This window comes from Lynx canadensis, chromosome E1 (genome assembly GCF_007474595.2).
Source record: "Lynx canadensis isolate LIC74 chromosome E1, mLynCan4.pri.v2, whole genome shotgun sequence".
Taxonomy (NCBI): Eukaryota; Metazoa; Chordata; class Mammalia; order Carnivora; family Felidae; genus Lynx; species Lynx canadensis.
The window spans coordinates 53,012,418-53,029,808 of NC_044316.2; the positions used below are offsets into that span (position 1 = coordinate 53,012,418).

Sequence of the window (17,391 nt, forward strand, 5' to 3'; positions counted from 1 at the left end):
CTCCCGTTCCTCGGCCTCTGCCTCACTCCCTACATTCTCACTGCCTCTTGCCAGGCCCTGCCCCTACAGACACTTAGGGAAGCCGACCAGAGACCATTAAGACAGCAATCGATGGGCCTAGAGCTCACGCTTCCTTACCTGCCAGGGAAAGGTAACGGGCCGTGCACCATTAAGAGGGTCTGGAGGTGCCTGGGGCCCCGCACGGTACAGCAATTGCCTTTTCATTCCTCCTCCAGACCCCCTGGGCATCAGACTCTATAGTCTTTTAGTGTTTGGAAACCTTAAGAAGAGCTGCAGGAGGGAGGCAGGGAGCCAGGCCGGAGGGGGGCCCAGGAAGGGAGGGGGTGGGCAAACAGTAATAGGGGCTGCACGTGCTTGGGGGGGGGGGCCTGCCCGTGGCACGCGGGGCCACTGAACTGGATGGAAAGATCGCTCTGTTCCGCGCCGGCTCCCTGGGAGGTGAATCATAATTAATAACTAATGTTGGTCCAGGACTGATGGTGCCATGAGTTCCTTTTATCCGGCATCCACCTAAGCGAAAGGGAGTAACGGCTTTCTAGTAAATCCCACAGCATGGGGGTTTGCAAAGCTGTGTTTTGCGCAAGTGGTAAGAGATCTCACGTGGAAATAAGACAGAGTTATGTGGCCAGGCTGGCTGGTGATGTGGGGTCAGGCAGGTTCTTCCCAGTGCTCCCTAAGGAGAGGAGCCGGGCCGTGTGGGTGCTGTTCCCCACGTTTGCTGGTCTCAGAATTCTTGTATGGTCCTAGAACCTCCTGGTTTGCTGCTCCGTGGGGGCAGCGGTCGGAAAAACGCTGTCCCGGAGGAAAGGCATCGGGGAGAAATGTCCTCTCCCGATCTCCGGAAGATGGGACGGCCGTGTGTTCAGTGGTGAGGGCTGTGGATTCTGGGGGCCAGGCTCCCCGGGTTGGGAATCTGAGCCCTGCTCTTAACTACAGGATGTGGGAGGACGTGTGTGTGGGAGGGTACTTGGGTCAGTTATTTGACTTCTCTCTGCCTCAGTTTCCTCATCTGTAAAGTAGGGGCCAGGATCACTCTGCTGTCACAAGCCCGTGGAGAGGGTTCTGGGTTTGACTTTGAGTAAAGCACTCAGAACAGTGCCCGGCAGGAGAGAAAGCCCTCAGCATGTTCGGATTATTACCTTGCGTAGGGTCACCTGGGGTAATGACCCTTCACAGGTAACCCTGACCTGTGGGGATGGTCTCCCTCACCTGCCCCTCGACCTCAGAAGCAACCCTTCACTCTCGAACTCAGTGCAGACGGGACAACTTACATTTGATCCTCAGACCCACCACTTGGGAGCTGTGTGGCCCCGGCGAGTTCCTAACCTCTCTGAGCCTCGGTTTTCTTAGCTGTGAATGTCAATAGTAATGTGTCTTTCACAGGATTACCGGGAGGATTAAATGGAAGGAAACAGGTAAAATGCTTGTCACCTGGTGACGCAGTGTTTTCTAGCTCCTTCTCACATAGGGGATTTGTTCATTTGGCTAAGACTGATGATTGGGCACCTTACCAGATACTAGGTGCAAAGAAAAGAGAAGGGGGCTCTGGGTATTCTGGTGGACAACCCCCGCCCCACCTTTGATGTGACCTAGGGGCAATGACTTTTGCAGGATGACAAGGACCAAGGAGTCATCTCATCCCCACTGCCCTTGGGGGAGCCTCACCATCCAGCGGAGCCACAGGCTGGTCTCACTGGCCGTGCGCAGGGTCACGTTGGCAGGCGCCACGTCAGGGGGTGCCTGGAGGGTCTGGATCTTTCTAGAAGGCTGGCTGGGTGGGCTAGTGCCCACGATGTTCACCTGGCGCATTCGGAAGCTGCGGTGGGGGGTGGGGAGTGAGCCAGATGATGAGAGCAGGACCTCAGGGCCAAAGCCCGTCCCGGTCTGGGCAGTTTCCGCCCCTGCTCCCCTCCCCCAGCGCCGCGTCCTGCCCTGGTACCTGTAGTAGGTGAAGGGGTTGAGCTCAGGCACCTCCATGGAGCGGGCGTCGGGCTCGTTGGTGAGCTGGTGAACCAGCAGCCACTCCTCTCCCTCCCCAACCACGCCTACCTGGAAAAGGAAGACACTCTTAGACCTGCCCAGCCTGTGGGGCTGGGATGTTCGGTGCCCCGCTTTCTAAGAGGTCAAGCCCTGCCTGCAGAAGGTCTGGAGGGGCGCCAAGCAGGGTCACCATCTTTCCAGGCCCTTAAACATGACTTCAGGTGTGACCCCCCCCCCCAAGCCGTCTTGCATCAGAATACGGTGAAATGCTTACTAGAAACCCCCCACGCCAACAGCCTGGCCCTGGACCCAGCCCATCAGAATCCCTTGGGCCGTTACCCAGGAATCTGTGTGTTTAACAAGCTCGCCAGGTGATTCTGCTGTGCACCCTAAAACCCCAGCTAACTGAGAATCAGAATTTTCTGGGGGTGCAGCGCAGGTGCTGGAGCTTATAGTTGCGGCCCGGGGGCAGCCAGAGCGGAGACTCAGCCACTTACGGTTACGTGTGTGTATGGCGGTCAGGGGAAATGGGGGTGGTACGGGGGACTGTGGGCCCTTCTGGTGTGTTGGGCCGTCTGACAGTGGCATATGGAGATGCACCCGGATGTAAATACGCGTATGAGTGGCACTCAAGAGCACGGGCGGGCCCAAGGCCAGGGAGCCGGCTGCCCGGGCTGCAGCTTCCCCCACGGCAGGTTTTACCTGGGCCTCTACCAGCCAGCGGGAGATGGAGGTTTTGCCATCATAGCCTGGCCTGAACTGCAAGGTCACGGAGCGGGGGCCGATGTTGGAAATGCCCAGGTTGGTGGGGGCCCCTGGGAGTTCTGGAAAACAGGGAAGGCAAGGAGATCAGGTGAGGAGAAGGTCCTTCCACACGGAACGGGGGGAAGGGGCGGGGGTGGGAGGGCAGGGGAGGGGCCGTGTGCCACCCTTTCTCTAGAAACCTCCTAGGAAGAGCAGGGCTGAGGCTGAAGCTCTCCAACAGCCTTCTTCCTGCATTGCAGGCTCTGGGTCCAGACCAGGGGCCTGACACAGCGTTGGGGGCTGGGAGGGTCTCTCAGGGCCACGGGGCCACGGGGAGGCTGACCGGGCTAGGAAACAGGAGCTGGGCATGCGAAGGCTTCCAGAAAGAATCCTCCTCTCCGTCCACACACAACCCATTTCAGCCCTCCCAAACCCAACTGAGGCTGAAGAAGACAAGAAGGAGGGGTGGGCACAGGAGGCAGCCCCTATTTTCTGACCAGAAGCCTTGGGATTCAGGACGAACAGAAAGAGTACGGATTCCGGAATCCAACTTCACTGCTTCCACGCTGGGTGTCTTTGGGGAAGTCACCTAACCTTTCTGTGCCACAGTATCCTCCTCAGTCAAAAGGCGATGATGATGATAATATCATCCGCCTCAGGGGCGTTGTGAGGACTGAATGAATTGATGTATATACAGCACTTAGCTCTAGGCATAACTATTTGTCAGGATTATGGTTATTGTCAGTTGGGGTTGACCGAGTCAGCTCGTTTACCCCAACCATTTCTTGGGGCAGGTTGAGGGACTCTGACCGGTGTCATAAGCATAACTTACAGATCCAGCCAGGACCATGCGGTTCTCCAGTCCATCTCCCATAGATACAGATGGGGAAACTGAGGCACAGAGGGGCCACTTGACTTGCCCAAGGTCGCAGACAGCTTGGCAGGGGCAGGGCTGAGAGCAGATCTCAGCTTGTTCTTTACAAACTGTTTAAGATTATTCCCACCTAGGGGTGCCTGGGGGGCTCAGTCGGTTCAGCGGCCGACTTCGGCTCAGGTCATGATCTCATGGTTTGTGAGTTCGACCCCATGTCGGGCTCTGTGCTGACAGCTTGGAACCTGGAGCCTGCTTCCGATTCTGTGTCTCCCTCTCTCTCTGCCCCTCCCTCTCGCTCTCAAAAATAAATAAATTAAAAAAAAAACTTAAAAATTATTCCCACCTGATTCTACCCCTTTCCCAACCAACACTTCCACTGGTTGGAATCCCATCTGGACTTTCTGGGGGACAGTGAGACTTCTTCCCCTGAATCAGAGATACCATGGCTTGATTCCACACTGCCCCCCTGGTGTGGGGGGGGGCGGATGAGACAGGGATGGGGTCCTCTGGGGGACTATCCTTCCTGAGAGCTGTGGAAGGAAGCAGTGAGCCCACAGAGCCTCCATCCAGAGACCTGGAGCCATGAGAAGTAAGCCCGCTCTGGGGGGAAAGCCAAGGGGCCGTGGACCCAAGGCAGGGAGAGCTCTGTGGGAAGAAAGCCAGTTTTCCTGAGAAAAAGGGAAGCCTCTTGGTTAGGAGAACCCCAAGAGGCCAGGAGCCCCTGAGAGGGGGCACCCACCTGGAGGCACCCCGGAAGAGATGGTTGATGCAGACACTTGGCCCTGGCCCTTGGCGGTCATGGCGGCCACCTCGATGGTGTAGGTGGTGAGCGCAGTGAGGCCCGTGACGCGGTACTCCAGGGTCACGTTGGGTAGATAGTGGGTCACTCGGGTGTTGGTTCGGTTATACTCCTCCCAGGAGATCCGGTACCCTGGGGAGAGCCCCGAGTGGTGGCATGAGCTTGGCTGTGACCCAAAGCTGGCTTTGGCCCTCTTCCTCTGCTTCTCCCTTCTTCACTAGTCTGGCAGTTAGACATGCGTTGATAGCAATGGGGCCGAGGGAGCTGGGGACATCGTGCTTGGGACCCCAGGTGTAACCTCTGTGGAATGCCTCTATTGGGTGGGGACTGTGGGAGGGGGTGAGTTATCATGGCGGCCGCTTGAGGCCTGTGGCAGGTGAGCTGGGTTGACCTGGGCGCTGATGGGCTGAGAGCCTCCTCTGAATACTTTCTAAGAAAGAGTGGTCTGCTGGGAGGTTTTGGATGAGCACTGGTCGAAGGCGGAGGGATGGATTAGATGGCCCTGTCTCACCCCCTGGTTCAGTAACACCGAGATGCCTACCTGTGAGGATGCCATTCTTCTCTCCTGGCTCTTGCCAGCTGACCTTCAGCGAGGTGTCTAGGATTTCACTGAAGCTCAGGTGTCCCACAGGTCCAGGCACTGTACCCCAAAAGGACCCCCACCCCACCCAATGCCAATCAGATCCAGAGAGAGGCCACTGTCTTCAAGACGGCCAGTGGTGCTCCAGGGGCACCCCAGGATGGGAAACAAGGGCGGGATCCCCCTGTGCCTGGAGCGCTCAGCCTGGCTCTTGGGTAGGGGAGTGGTAGGGGGCAGGGACCGCAGGGGTTGGGCGGTGCCTACCGTCCTCATGGGTGCGCACCAGCTGGGGGGTGCTCCGAGGCCCATCTCCGGGAGTGGTGAAACACAGCACAGAGGTGAAGTACTCGGTGAACTTCTTCAGGCCAGACACGAAGCCCACGTGGATGCTGTCTTGAAAGTTGGGCCGGGCAGTCACCATGGTAACCTCTTCTTCCTGCTCAGGCTCCCAGGCAATCAGCTGGGGAGAGGCCGGCAATTCAGGCAGGGCAGCAAGAACGTTCCAGAAGAGGCCGAGCACTCTCCCACAGTCTGGGCCAATGGACAGAGAGAGTCTAGGAGCCCAGCTCCCTAGGGTCCCTCCTCCCAGGGAAGGGGTGGCCATGCAGCCACTCACAGGCCACGAGCATCTGTCCCTCTGGGAGTTTGCTTTGGGGCACTGTTCGTTCACCGAGCGAACTTGCTTTCCACGAGCGGTCTCTCACGAGGGAGGTCTTTACCAGATCAGCTACAGAACTTGCAGGTTCAGTGCAAAGTGAAAAGGGAGGGTCCCCTCGTTGAACAAGTTTTAAGAAATGCAAGGTGAAGGGGGGTCCCTCTGAGCGCGGAGCCCGCCCTGTGTGTTACGGATGAGCTCAGAGAGGCTCAGTGACTCCCACTATAGCACACAGCCAGTGGGGAGCTCAAGGGCTCTGATTCCAATACCGAGGCTCCTATGGCTTTCTCCCTCTGGGCTGGGCAGGGTCTCCCTTGGGGTCCCCCCGCCACCCAGAGCTGCCTCCTCAGCTACCCCTTTCCTCTAGTTCCAAGTTGGGATTTCAGTCGGAGGGACTGGAGGGACTCCACGACCTGGAGGTGGAGCTTCAGCGAGAAAACCCCTTCTGGAGGTTCAGCCTGGCTTCCTGTCTGCCCTCCCTCTGCACACCCCGCCTGGAATGGACGTGCCTCCTGCCTCCCTTTCCTTCTCTTCTTGCCTCTTGAACTGTCCCCTCACACGCCTGGTTTCTGGGCCCTTCATCTGTCTCCAGCAATGACAGCTGGTCTCAGAGAGTTCCTCGTGTATTTGAAGTTGATTAACTAGCAATTAATGGTGAAAAGCAATACTTGATGAGTTTTAATAAGCATCGGTATTTATAGATATAAAACAATACCACGCTGATGTCTCCTGATTAACTCGCCCCTATGACAATGCTTCATATTCTTTCTGTGGCCGCGTGTTTATAAAGGATGTTTTGAAATTTAATTGGTATTGTGAAAAGATAGCCTATAGCAAGTTAATTAGACACTAATTAGACCCTAAAAATACTAATCAGAAATACTAAGTGGCATTTAATAAGTATGTTAAATATCCTCCTTATTGCGGTTATCTTGCTTCATGGCAATTAAATTGCCGAACTTCTTTGGAGTAGATTAAGAAACAAGTTTAATGTTTTAATTTAATTTAATTAATGTAAATTTGAATTAATTACGCCATTAGAATTAATTGTGTGGTGTGTTCCACAGCAAGTGCAAAATCTGGGTAAATATTATTTTATTGGGTTCAGGCCAATTATAGTCACGACCGTTATTTCCGGAAGAAAGGACAAAGAATCTCTTTATAGGTGCCTTAAAACAGTATCACTGGGAACCGTCTTCAAAAATGACCCAGAAGCGCCCAGGGTGACGGCTGGGTGGTTTTCTGAGCGATTTCACCATCTTATGGTTCCAAGCCCAAGCCCAAGATGGGGCACGAAGCCCAAGATGGCGGCAGGACCAAGGCTGCTTCAGAATATTTACTCCGCGATGCGAGCCGCCAGTCGTTTAGCTGCGTCTGAAGAGGAGGAGGCTGGGGGTCAGGAGCCTTCTCCCTCAGGCCAGCAGGACAACAGCTGCTTTCTGCACCTCCTATTCCCTGAAAGGAGGTGGGCTCTGGGCAGCCCCGGGTGGAGCTCTGCTAGGAGTTCCTACTCTGCCTCTGGCCTTGGGGTGAGCCCATCCCCCACCAGTCCCATTGCATCGTCGCAGCAAGGACTGGATGGGAATCACAGCCCTGTGCTGTTGCAGAAAGGGAACTGAGGACCACGAAGGTTGGGCCTGGTCGGTGCGCATGGACCGGCCAGGGGCTGGCTTCAGATTTGTGGGCCTCCCACCCCTAGACCCAGGATGGAGGCCTGTCTCTCAAAGGTCCACACAGCTGTTAGGTGAGCGTCGGGGTTTCTGCGTGTCTGCTCTCGTTAGCCAGGGTCGGTGTTGATTTACTCTATCAGGCCGTTGGGCTCAGAGTCCAACAGACCAGGCTGTCCTCAGCATGGGTGGGGGGTACGGGAGCCTGCGTGCTGGGGGAAAAGCACCCGATCTAGGTTCCTGGGACAGGCAGTGCCCCCTTGGAGAGTGGAAGCCCTGTCATTGAAGGGTGCTGGTGTCGGAGGCGTGTGTTTACGTGTGGGGAGCAGAATGTGCATCCAAAGCAGGGAGGAAGAAAAGCAGAACCCAGCGCTGTCACTTACTGTGTGACCCTGGGAAAGTCACGCAACCTCTCCGAGCCTCAGGCTATTACAGGGAGCAGTGATAGCTGCCTTGCCGGCTGCCAGGAGGAGGGATGAAGTGAGTCCGTGTGCTACGGGGCTCCGAGAGCAGGATGCTATTACATGGCCTGCTAGCTTACTTGAGCTAGCAAAAAAGTAGAGAGATTCTCTTTCCCTCTCCTTTTGTCTTTCCTTCTCTCTCTCTCTCTCTCTCTCTCCATGTGCATGGGTTCGCACAGAACGTTCTGGAAGGATTCGTAGGAAATTAACAACAGTGTTTGCCAGGGGTGGGGAGAGTTTCGGGGGTGGGACAGAAGCAGGCGTATGAAGAGCTGGAACTGGATGCAGGATTTCTGCTACACATCTATCTTTTTACTTTTGAATCACGTAAATATACTTCCTGTTTAAGAAATTAAATTCAAAAATTAAAAAAAATAATGGAAGGATTTGGCAAGAGGGGCAAAATTATATGTATGCTTATCCTTTGATCCAGCAACCTCCTTTCTATGAATCTATTCCAAAGTTAAACGTGAAAAATATGAAAAGATATATAGGCACAGAGCTATTTCACTGCAGAAATGTTTATTATAGTAAAAGACCGGAAACAATCCAAATGTCATCCCTGAGGAGCTGGTTGACAAAACTATGGGAAAGCCACTTGATGGAGTCCAATACAGATGTCAAAAAGGGAACCAGGAATCTCTCTACTCCTGTGAAGTGATCCCCAGGATATACTGTAAATAAAGAAGCAGGATGGAAAGAAGTGTGTAGAGAACACTGCCATTTATCTAGGAAGGAGAGGATACACATTTATATATGTATGCATTTGTTTATGTTAAAGAAACGAGGGGCTCCTGGGTGGCTCAGTCAGTTAAGCATCCGACTCTTGGTATCAGCTCAGGTCATGATCTCACAGTCGTGGGATCGAGCCCCATGTCAGGCTCTGCGCTGAGCGGAGCCTGCTTGGGATTCTCTGTCTCCCTGTCTCTCTGCCTATCCCCCACTCACTCTCTCTCAAAATAAATAAATAAACTTAAAAAAAGAGAGAGAGAAATGAAAAGAAAAACCAAAACAAGCAAGCAAAAAGAAATCAAACCTATGGGGAAGGAAAGGACCAGAATTCAGGCTGACTTTCTCTGAATTTACTTTGTAGATTTAACGCCGGAACCATGTAAATATGTTCCATAGTTACAGAACGAAATTAAATTAAAAAATCAATCCCTAAAAATCAAAACAGAAATGAAACAAACGAAGCTAATGATGTATTGAGCTGTAGCGAAATTACACAGAGAGAAACTATTTCCAGAGATTTTGTAGCACAGCCATGTGAAGTACATCCCTAGCGGGATATACCCTAGGAAGGGAAAGCACTGCAAATAATCGGACACTATTTTGGATACTATTTCGGTAGTCACTGCGGTGGTGTTACTGTTCTGAAAGTGTTGTGGGTGTTTCTGGGGTAAAGTAGACAGGTACTTATGCTGGTGTTGTAGGTACTGGATTTTCAGTGTGGAGCGAAGAGAGACAAAGGCCAATAAGATTACTAAAGATCTTATAGCCCTGAAATTGAGTTGGAAGTATCAGTATGTGTTTCATCAGGAGAAGGAGGAACAGGGGGGTAAGAAGAAGAGGAAGAAGAAGAAGAAGAAGAAGAAGAAGGAGAGGGAGGGAGGAGGAGGCGGGGGGAGCGGAGAAGAAGCATTATTTCCAAGCTGTCCATTAACGCAGCCTGAAAATGGCATCCAGTGCTAGAAAAAGGAGCACCCCTGATGCCCAGATTTTGGTATCTAACTATCATTTCCTCCTGGAAAGGACAAGGTTCTCTGAAGATGTGGCTGATCCCAGGGACAGTGCAGGAATTGGGGACAGCTTGGACCATCCTGGCAGACTGCAAGGAAGCTATCGGACTGTCGGGGCGCTGTCAAAAGAACTCCCCAACCAAATAGGCCGACGATGGGTCAATGTGGCATCATCACAAATAATAATGGCAGTGGGTTGAAACACACCAGATGTGTTAAAAACCCTTAAGTACATAGTAATATGCCAAAAACGAGACAAAAAGATGCCCCCCTCCCATCCCATGCCCCCCCCTTTCTAAAGTGACTCATCTGTCACTTTAGAAAATGCTAAGGAATCACATTCATTTTCCTGAAAACTGGTTAAGTGATGGGAGAGGACTAAACTTTTACCATGCTTTCCCTAGATGAACTGAACCTTCGGGTAACCAAAAAGTTGGTAAGGGGAAACTTCTTTTTACTGGAAAGGGTTTCAGCTAATAAATCAAGGAGAAATTATGATATTTGACTGTCCCCACTTTGCAACCCTACCGAAATAATAATAGATCACACAGGGTGATCAATGGTCACCACACAATAGTAAGAGAGACAGCCAGACTTTATGCCTTCTGATGTAAATGCACAACACCATCTAGAAGGTAATATTTGGAAAAAACAAAACAAAACAAATCATCAAACCTTGAATCTGATCAAGCCTCTAGTTCTAAGTTCCAATTTACTGCAAATATAGTGTTCAGAGGAATGTGTTAAATGACCCCACAGAGAGGCAATCAGCAAAATCCAGGCTGTGGAAAATTCGATAGGGCAAATGATTAAGTTTCTTTACTAAATAAATTACAAGAGAAAGAGAGAAAGGAGAGACAGAATCTATAGATCAGATGAGACCTAAAAAAACTGGACCAATTGCGGTCGTGTGGACCTCATTTGGACCCTGAAGCAAATAAACCAACTAGTAAAAGAAATGATGTGGTGATCAGGGAAATGTGAACGCTGACTGAATATCTGACGATAGCAAGGGGGCTTGATATTTTTAGGCACAATGATGACAGTGTGGTTACTGTGGTTGTGTTTTGAACAGAGGCTTTATGCTATTTCTCTGCAGAAATATTTAGGGAGGAAAGGATACAGTGGCCTGGGATCTGCTTAAAAATATTCCAGGGGAGAGGCAGAGGGTTGGGGAATAGAAGGAACACGTTTGATCACGAGCCAGTAATTGCTGACGTCAGGATACACTGTGGTCTTCTAAAGTCATTACGGTTTTCCCTCTACTATTGTAGATGTTGGAAAAATTTTAACGATTAAAAGGCGAGGGTGGGGGGAGTCCATTCTCGTTGGAGGTACACAAGGGAAGGGACAGGCACTGCTGTTTTCCTCCCTGTGATACCGAAGGCCAAAGAAGAAACAAAATGCCTGCTTATATCCATTTGTACTTAGAAAAAAAAAAAATCAAGTTATAGTTACCATTTTACCATGAACGCATATGACACATTTTCTTTTTAATGCAAGAAAAGGCATAGGCTCCGGAGTTTGAATCTGAGCCTCTGTGGCCTCTTCCCACTCTGTCTGGGCCTGAGTTGCCTGAACTCTCCCGGCCACTTGCACCTGCCTTAGAAATCTGCAGCCCAGGGGCACCAGGGGTGGCTCAGTCGGTCGAACGTCTGACTTAGGCTCAGGTCATGATCTCGCAGGTCATGAGTTCGAGCCCCGCGTCGGGCTTGCTGCTGACGGCCCGTCAGCACAGAGCCCGCTTCAGATCCTCTGTCGCCCCCCCCCCCGCCCCTCTCTCTGCTTATGCTCTCTCTCTCTCTCAAAACAAAAAAATAAATCATTTAAAAAACCTTTCAAAAAAAGAAGCAGCCCAGCCCTGTCCTCCCCGCCCCCAGTTTGTGTAAGAAAACTCAGAATTGGCAGCAAGAAGCTAATTGTTCCCAGCACAGTGCGAGCCTCCCCTTTTCCCTCCGCTGCCTCCCCCCAGAGTCCCAATTAGGAGGCTCTTCCAGCCAGCCAGGCAGCCCGCGCTGCGAACGTTCAGCTGCAGCTCCCTGCCCCAGGTCGGCCCTGCTCGGCCCCGGCGCCCTGCCTTCCTGGGAGCAAGAGGGCTGTGGCAGGGGGAGCCCCCAGCTCTGGACCATCCCTCCTTTGTTTGCAACCCCAACAGAAATGTCTCTTTGCGGTTTAATCTCGGTCCCCTTTCTGCCCAGCCATCCCCAGCTTGCAGTAGTAACAGCCCAGGCTGCCAGTCCTAGGGATCGTCTTGGCTGTTCCACTCGCGCAAACGTGCAACAGAGGGAGTGCGGGAGCCTTCTGGAAGTGTCCTCGGTCACCAGGAGGTCACCAGGTCTCTGGGCTCGGAGCCTGCAGTGTCTCCCCTTCACGGCCTGCCCCCTGGTGGCCCACCCCTGACATGCGCTGCCTCCCCTCCCGCATCTGGAGGGAGCCCACCCCATCCTCCCACCTGCTGTGGGGGGGGGGCGGGGGGGGGGTGGGCACAGCCGTAAACCATGGTGTGGACCGCATACCGTGCAATCCAGTTTTCTTAGTGGGGGTTGGCATGGGGTGAGAGCAGAGACCCAGGTGTGGGATCAAGGTCTGGGTTCCAGGAAGGGATCGTTGGAGATCCCAAATTTAAAAAAAAATTTTTTTTAATGCTTATTTATTTATTACAAAGAATTTTAAATGTTTCATTATTTTTGAGAGAGAGAGAGAGAGAGAGAGGCAGAGTGTGAATGGGGGAGGAGCAGAGAGAGAGGGAGACAGAGAATCTGAGGCTCTGAGCTGTCAGCGGGGAGCCCGACGCGGGGCTCGAACCCACGAACCGCGAGATCATGACCTGAGCCGAAGTCGGATCCTTAACATACCGAGCCACCCAGGAGCCCCGAAAAGTCCTGATTTTTAGCACAGTTACAATGATAGCAACTACAACAGCTGCTGTTATTAGTTGCCACGGGCTGAACCGTGTCTCCCCTCCCCCCCCAAATTCACACGTGGATGTCCTAACCCCCAAGACCTCAGGATGTGACTGTATTTGGACAGAGCATCTTTAAAGAGGCAAGAAAGTTCAAATGAGACCATTAAGGTGGTCTGTGGTCCAGCAAGGCCGGCGTCCTTCTAGGAAGAGGAAATCTGGACACACAGAGGAAAGACCACGTGTGGACACAGGGAGAAGGTGGCACCTGCACGCCACGGACTGAGGCCTCGGAGGGACTCAGCCCCGTCGACACCTTGATCTAAAACGTGCAGCTTCTGGAACTGGAAGGAAATCCATCTTTGCGGCACTTGGTTAGGGCAGCCTGATCAGACGAATACATTTCCACCACGGCCACTATCATTTTCTGAGCGCTCGTTAATGTGTTTGTCACTGTGCTCAACGAATTACAAGTATTATCTCATTTAATCCTCACTCCACCCCAAGGGACGGATGTCATTATCATCCTCCCTCACAAATGAGGAAATGGGAGTTTATTTTGGGTTTCCAGCAGCTAGAACAGTGCGGATAGGAGGGCTCAGTAAACATTCATCGAAGGAGGGAAGCTCAGACAGCTTACAGGACTTGTCCAGGGAGCCAGCAAGGGGCACAGCCAGAGCCAGGATCTTAACCACATCTGTCAGGGTCCTAGTCCTGTGCCCTTAACCATACTCTCTGTGGGGTCAGGTACATTATGCCAAGGACGTGTGTCCCAGCAGGATGCCTGTTAGAGCCACAGCTTGGCGGTAAGAAGTGCATTCTGGATTTTTCTGAGGCCATGGCTATGCCCAGGTGTTTCTGAGCCCGAAACGAATCTGGTTTCGTTTATACCCTAGTCTCACCGAGAAAACTCCCAGGCACTGGGTCACAGACTGGGCAGTGTCCAGACCCCTCCCCCCCCCCCCAGCCTGGAAGTGGCCTTAGAGAGAGCCCGTGAGCCCTTGGCCTTGACCACGCGTCCTTTGTTTGGCTCGAACCAATGATTTCGAAAGTATGGGGGGATCCCTCCCCTTTTCCCCTCCTCCTCAGGCCGTGGCCTCCCTCGGAGAATCCCCGGGCCTCCTCTTGGGGCCAGGAGAGGCCTCACATACCTTGTAGCCCTGGTTGATGCCGTTGATGAACTGGGGGCTGGGGGCATTCCAGGTGAAGCGGATGGTCGTGGAGTTGGTGGCTTCTGCGTGCACGTTGCCAGGAGGGACGGTGGGGACTGGAGGAGAGCAGAGGTGCGGGCGGCGGCGGGGGAAGGGGGGGTGGTGCAGGAGAGCATGGTCAGTCTTGCCCGGTTAAGTAGAGCAAACACAGGGATGGGGTCTGCAGACTCTGCTTCGCCCCACCCCTTCTCCCCCCTTGCTCTGTGGACTTAAGACATCCTCTTTCTCTAGATTAGTGTGGGTTTAATAAAACTCGCCTGACCCATTTCACAGGCTACCAAGAAACAGAAGCGAGGGCTGTGAAAATACTCGGGGAGGTTTTTATGTACGATACTCCGCGTGAGCAGTCTCGTGATCCTGTGGTAGACTGCGCAGAAGGTCCCTGTAACCCGGAAGCTTCTGCCGTGCTCGTGCTCCCCCCAACTCCTCTTTCCCTCAGGACCCTCCCACCCTGCGGGGTAGCCAGGGGCAGCGGGCAATAGCTCGGGACTGGATACAACAGGTGACACGGCTGAGGCAGGACGGGACAGGTACCGGACCGACGGGTGCGAGCCTGGGAGAGAGAGAAGCACCAGTCCTCCGTGGTCACAGTCCCCACCCACCTCCCTGCAGTGTCCACTCGGTGACTTTGCTGCTGTAGACACCCAGCCCGGCACTGTTGTAGGCGGCCACCTCGATCTCGTAGTTGGTCCAGATGATGAGGTCCTCCAACAGCAGGTTGTTGACATCGGCATCCGTGATGTTCTTGAACTGGTACCCGACAGGCAGCCCGGCCAGGCAGTACCTGAGGGGCGGAAGGCAGGATGCGGTGGCTTGGAGTCAGCCTGCTTGGCGCGTGCCCGGGGAAACCGGGTGTGACGGTGTGAGTGTTCCATACCCACGCTGTCCAATATGGCAGCCATGAGCATATACGGCTGTTGGGCACTTGAAACGTGGTTGGCACTGGGAACCTGTACGTTTATTTCCCTTACAGTCAAAACCACAGGTGACCAACGGCCATCTCCCTGGATAGCACAGGCCTAGTGGATGTGTCTGTTCTTTCTGATGGGGGAGGACACTGGGGAGATGGCTACATGACCACGGACAATAAGAGTTCTGGGGAGATCACACTGGCCTCACCTTGGAGGGCTCATTGATGGAGGGCCAAGTCCAACCAAAGGTTGGGCTCATTTTCTTATACCCTCCAGAACAGTGGCCCCCCCTTTTGACGGTCATTCACTTAGGTGAAGGGAAAACATCTGAGGCTACCTACTTTGCTAATTTCGACCTTCCACTGGAAGAAGAACACACGGTAATAAAGAAGTGGGGTCTGTTCAGGCGAAATTTTGGAGGCTGGATAGCCTCTACCCATTTTTGGAAAATCAGAGGCCTCAAATTATTTTGATGTGTTACGACACCCCATAGCGGTGGTTCTCAGAGGCTTACCCCGCATCAGAACCCCCTTGAAGGCTTGTTAAAACACAGGTTTGCTGGGCCCACCCCAGAGTTTCCCATTCGGTAGGTCAGGTGTGGGACTTGAGAAGTTGCATTCGAATCGATGCTGCTGCCGGCCCCAGGACCGCCCTCTGAGAACCACTGCTGATTTGGGGTCACCAAAAGCTCACAACAAAATGAACCGATAAGGGAGCAAACTCAACAATAACTTCTTCCAGAGAGCGTAAGCCTATAGGAAAAGGGACATGCCTTTTGCAGCCAGCCAGAATTCAGAACATTGGTGAATGTTCCGTAACTTCCACTTATGCTAATTTTAAGTCACAAAACCGAACTAATAGCACTTAATAACTCAGTCTGAGGTTGTCAGGGACGTGCCCTTGGTCAAGGGGAGACAGAAAAGTCTATATAACTGGGCTTCAATTGGCAGTAAGGACCAAAGAAAGGAAGTCCGCTTTTTGACCAGTTCTTGACCCAGTAGTTGGTTTCAGTTGGAATATTTTTGGTTTCCTGGGTGGTTGGCCCCTTGAATATTTTACCTGTCTCCCTGGGCCTGTGGAGCCGTGACATGTGGCAAACTTGCCCACCCATACAGCCTTGAGGACACGACACTGTACCCCTTCCCTCAAGCATTCCCATTGGTTTCCAAGGCTCTGCCTTCTGGAAGTTCTTCTATATGTCTAACCCAAGTCTTTCATAACACAGTGAAGTCACTTCTTGTTGCCGGGCCCTCGTTAGATGGGGAAAGACCCGCCGTGACCTTGCTGTTTCCCAATCCACGTCCGACCCTCCCCTTGAGTCTGGGCTGCCCTACCTTTCCCGGGATTGGACGCCTACCTAATGATGTAGCCCTTGAGAAGGCCATTCTGGTGGCTCTCCGGAGGTGGCTGCCACTGGATCATGATGGACTGGTTGGTCCGGCCGCTGGCGATGACGTTCTGTGGAGGGGCCGTGGGAGGTTCCTCGGGAAGGGAGACCCTGGATATAAAAACGTCAAGAGTGGGTGGGATGGGTTGCTTGGGTGGCTTAGTTGGTTAAGGTGTCTGCCTCTATTTTGGCTCAGGTCATGATCTCACGGTTCGTGAATTTGAGCCCCATGTTGGGCTCTGTGCTGACAGCTTAGAGCCTGGATCTTGCTTCCAGTTCTGTCTCCTCTCTCTGACCCTCCCCCGCTTAAGCTGTCTCTCTCTCTCTCTCTCTCAAGAATAAATAAACATAAAAAAAAGAGTGGGTGGGCTTTTCTACTCTTAGTCTTGATGGCAAACACAGGAGTTTAATGGGAAATGAGGAGGCTGCTTTGTTCCTGGATGACTCTGCACAACTGCTGTGCGCTTTTGGGCAAGTCACTTAACCTCTCTGAGCTTGTTTCTTTATCTTTTAAAGGAGTATAATAAAGCTCCACCTGTCTGCTTTATGAGACTGGTTGAGGTTCAAATGACACCATGTATATATATGAATATTTTTAAAACACTATAGGGGCGCCTGGGTGGCTCAGCTGGTTGAGCGTCTGACTTCGGCTCAGGTCATGGTCTCACAGTTCGTGAGTTCAGGTCATGGTCTCACAGTTCGTGAGTTCAAGCCCCGCGTCGGGCTCTGTGCTAACAAACAGCTCAGAGCCTGGAGCCTGCTTCACATTCTGTATCTCTCTCTCTCCCTCCCCCTCCCCTGCTCATGCTCTGCCTCTCAAAAATAAATAAATGTTAAAAAAAATATAAAAAAACCCACTATAAAGCCCCAGATGTGTGTATTTTCTGTGCAGGAAAGGGACCTCGGCCTCAGCTTCTCACGTGCCAAAGAAGCTGCTGTTGGAGACGATGATGTCATAAGTGGCCAGGGATGTCAGAAGCAGGGATGTTTTTCACTTCCCGGTTGCAAGCTGTAACTAGGTTTCCTTTTCCGACCAGCTGGGCCCAGGGCTGGGGACCGGCAGGCCGGGCGGGGCTGGCGAGGCGCGTGCGCGAGCCCATCGCCCGCTTCCGGAAGCGAGTGCCACTGCATTGCCTCCTCTGGAGCTGCCAGGGGACACGGCGTTCCACCGGGGTGCCGCAAAACTGACACGCATCCATTAAAAGCAAAAGTTAATTATTTTTGATGGATGTCTCTCCCTTTCGGCTTATTTTTATGTTTTTGCTTTCTGACGGGGAGCTTTGCAACGCGTACTGCACACTCCCACGTCTTTGTAAAGCCCGCAGCGAGGGCGATTTCACCTTTTTCTTTGTGACTCAGGGCTGTTAGCATGAGGATTCATCAGGAAGATGAATCAGGGTTTGAAATGAAGCCTGAAGACGTGCAGAAAGGGTAGGGTAGATGTCCCAGCACTTTGAGGC

General features: G+C 52.7%; 1 protein-coding gene across 1 annotated transcript in view; it reads right to left on the reverse strand.

Moving 5' to 3' along the window:
* The window catches only part of SDK2 (sidekick cell adhesion molecule 2), a 264,141-nt gene that overhangs the window by 49,783 nt on the left and 196,967 nt on the right, over positions 1–17,391 (reverse strand). Inside the window, exons 16-24 of the mRNA XM_030296416.1 lie at positions 15,902–16,042; positions 14,236–14,417; positions 13,574–13,689; positions 5,263–5,458; positions 4,960–5,058; positions 4,359–4,550; positions 2,704–2,825; positions 1,961–2,070; positions 1,687–1,837 (exon numbers count right to left, since the gene is read on the reverse strand). Coding sequence (XP_030152276.1) covers positions 1,687–1,837; positions 1,961–2,070; positions 2,704–2,825; positions 4,359–4,550; positions 4,960–5,058; positions 5,263–5,458; positions 13,574–13,689; positions 14,236–14,417; positions 15,902–16,042 — 1,309 coding nt within the window. The remainder of the gene's footprint in view (positions 1–1,686; positions 1,838–1,960; positions 2,071–2,703; positions 2,826–4,358; positions 4,551–4,959; positions 5,059–5,262; positions 5,459–13,573; positions 13,690–14,235; positions 14,418–15,901; positions 16,043–17,391) is intronic.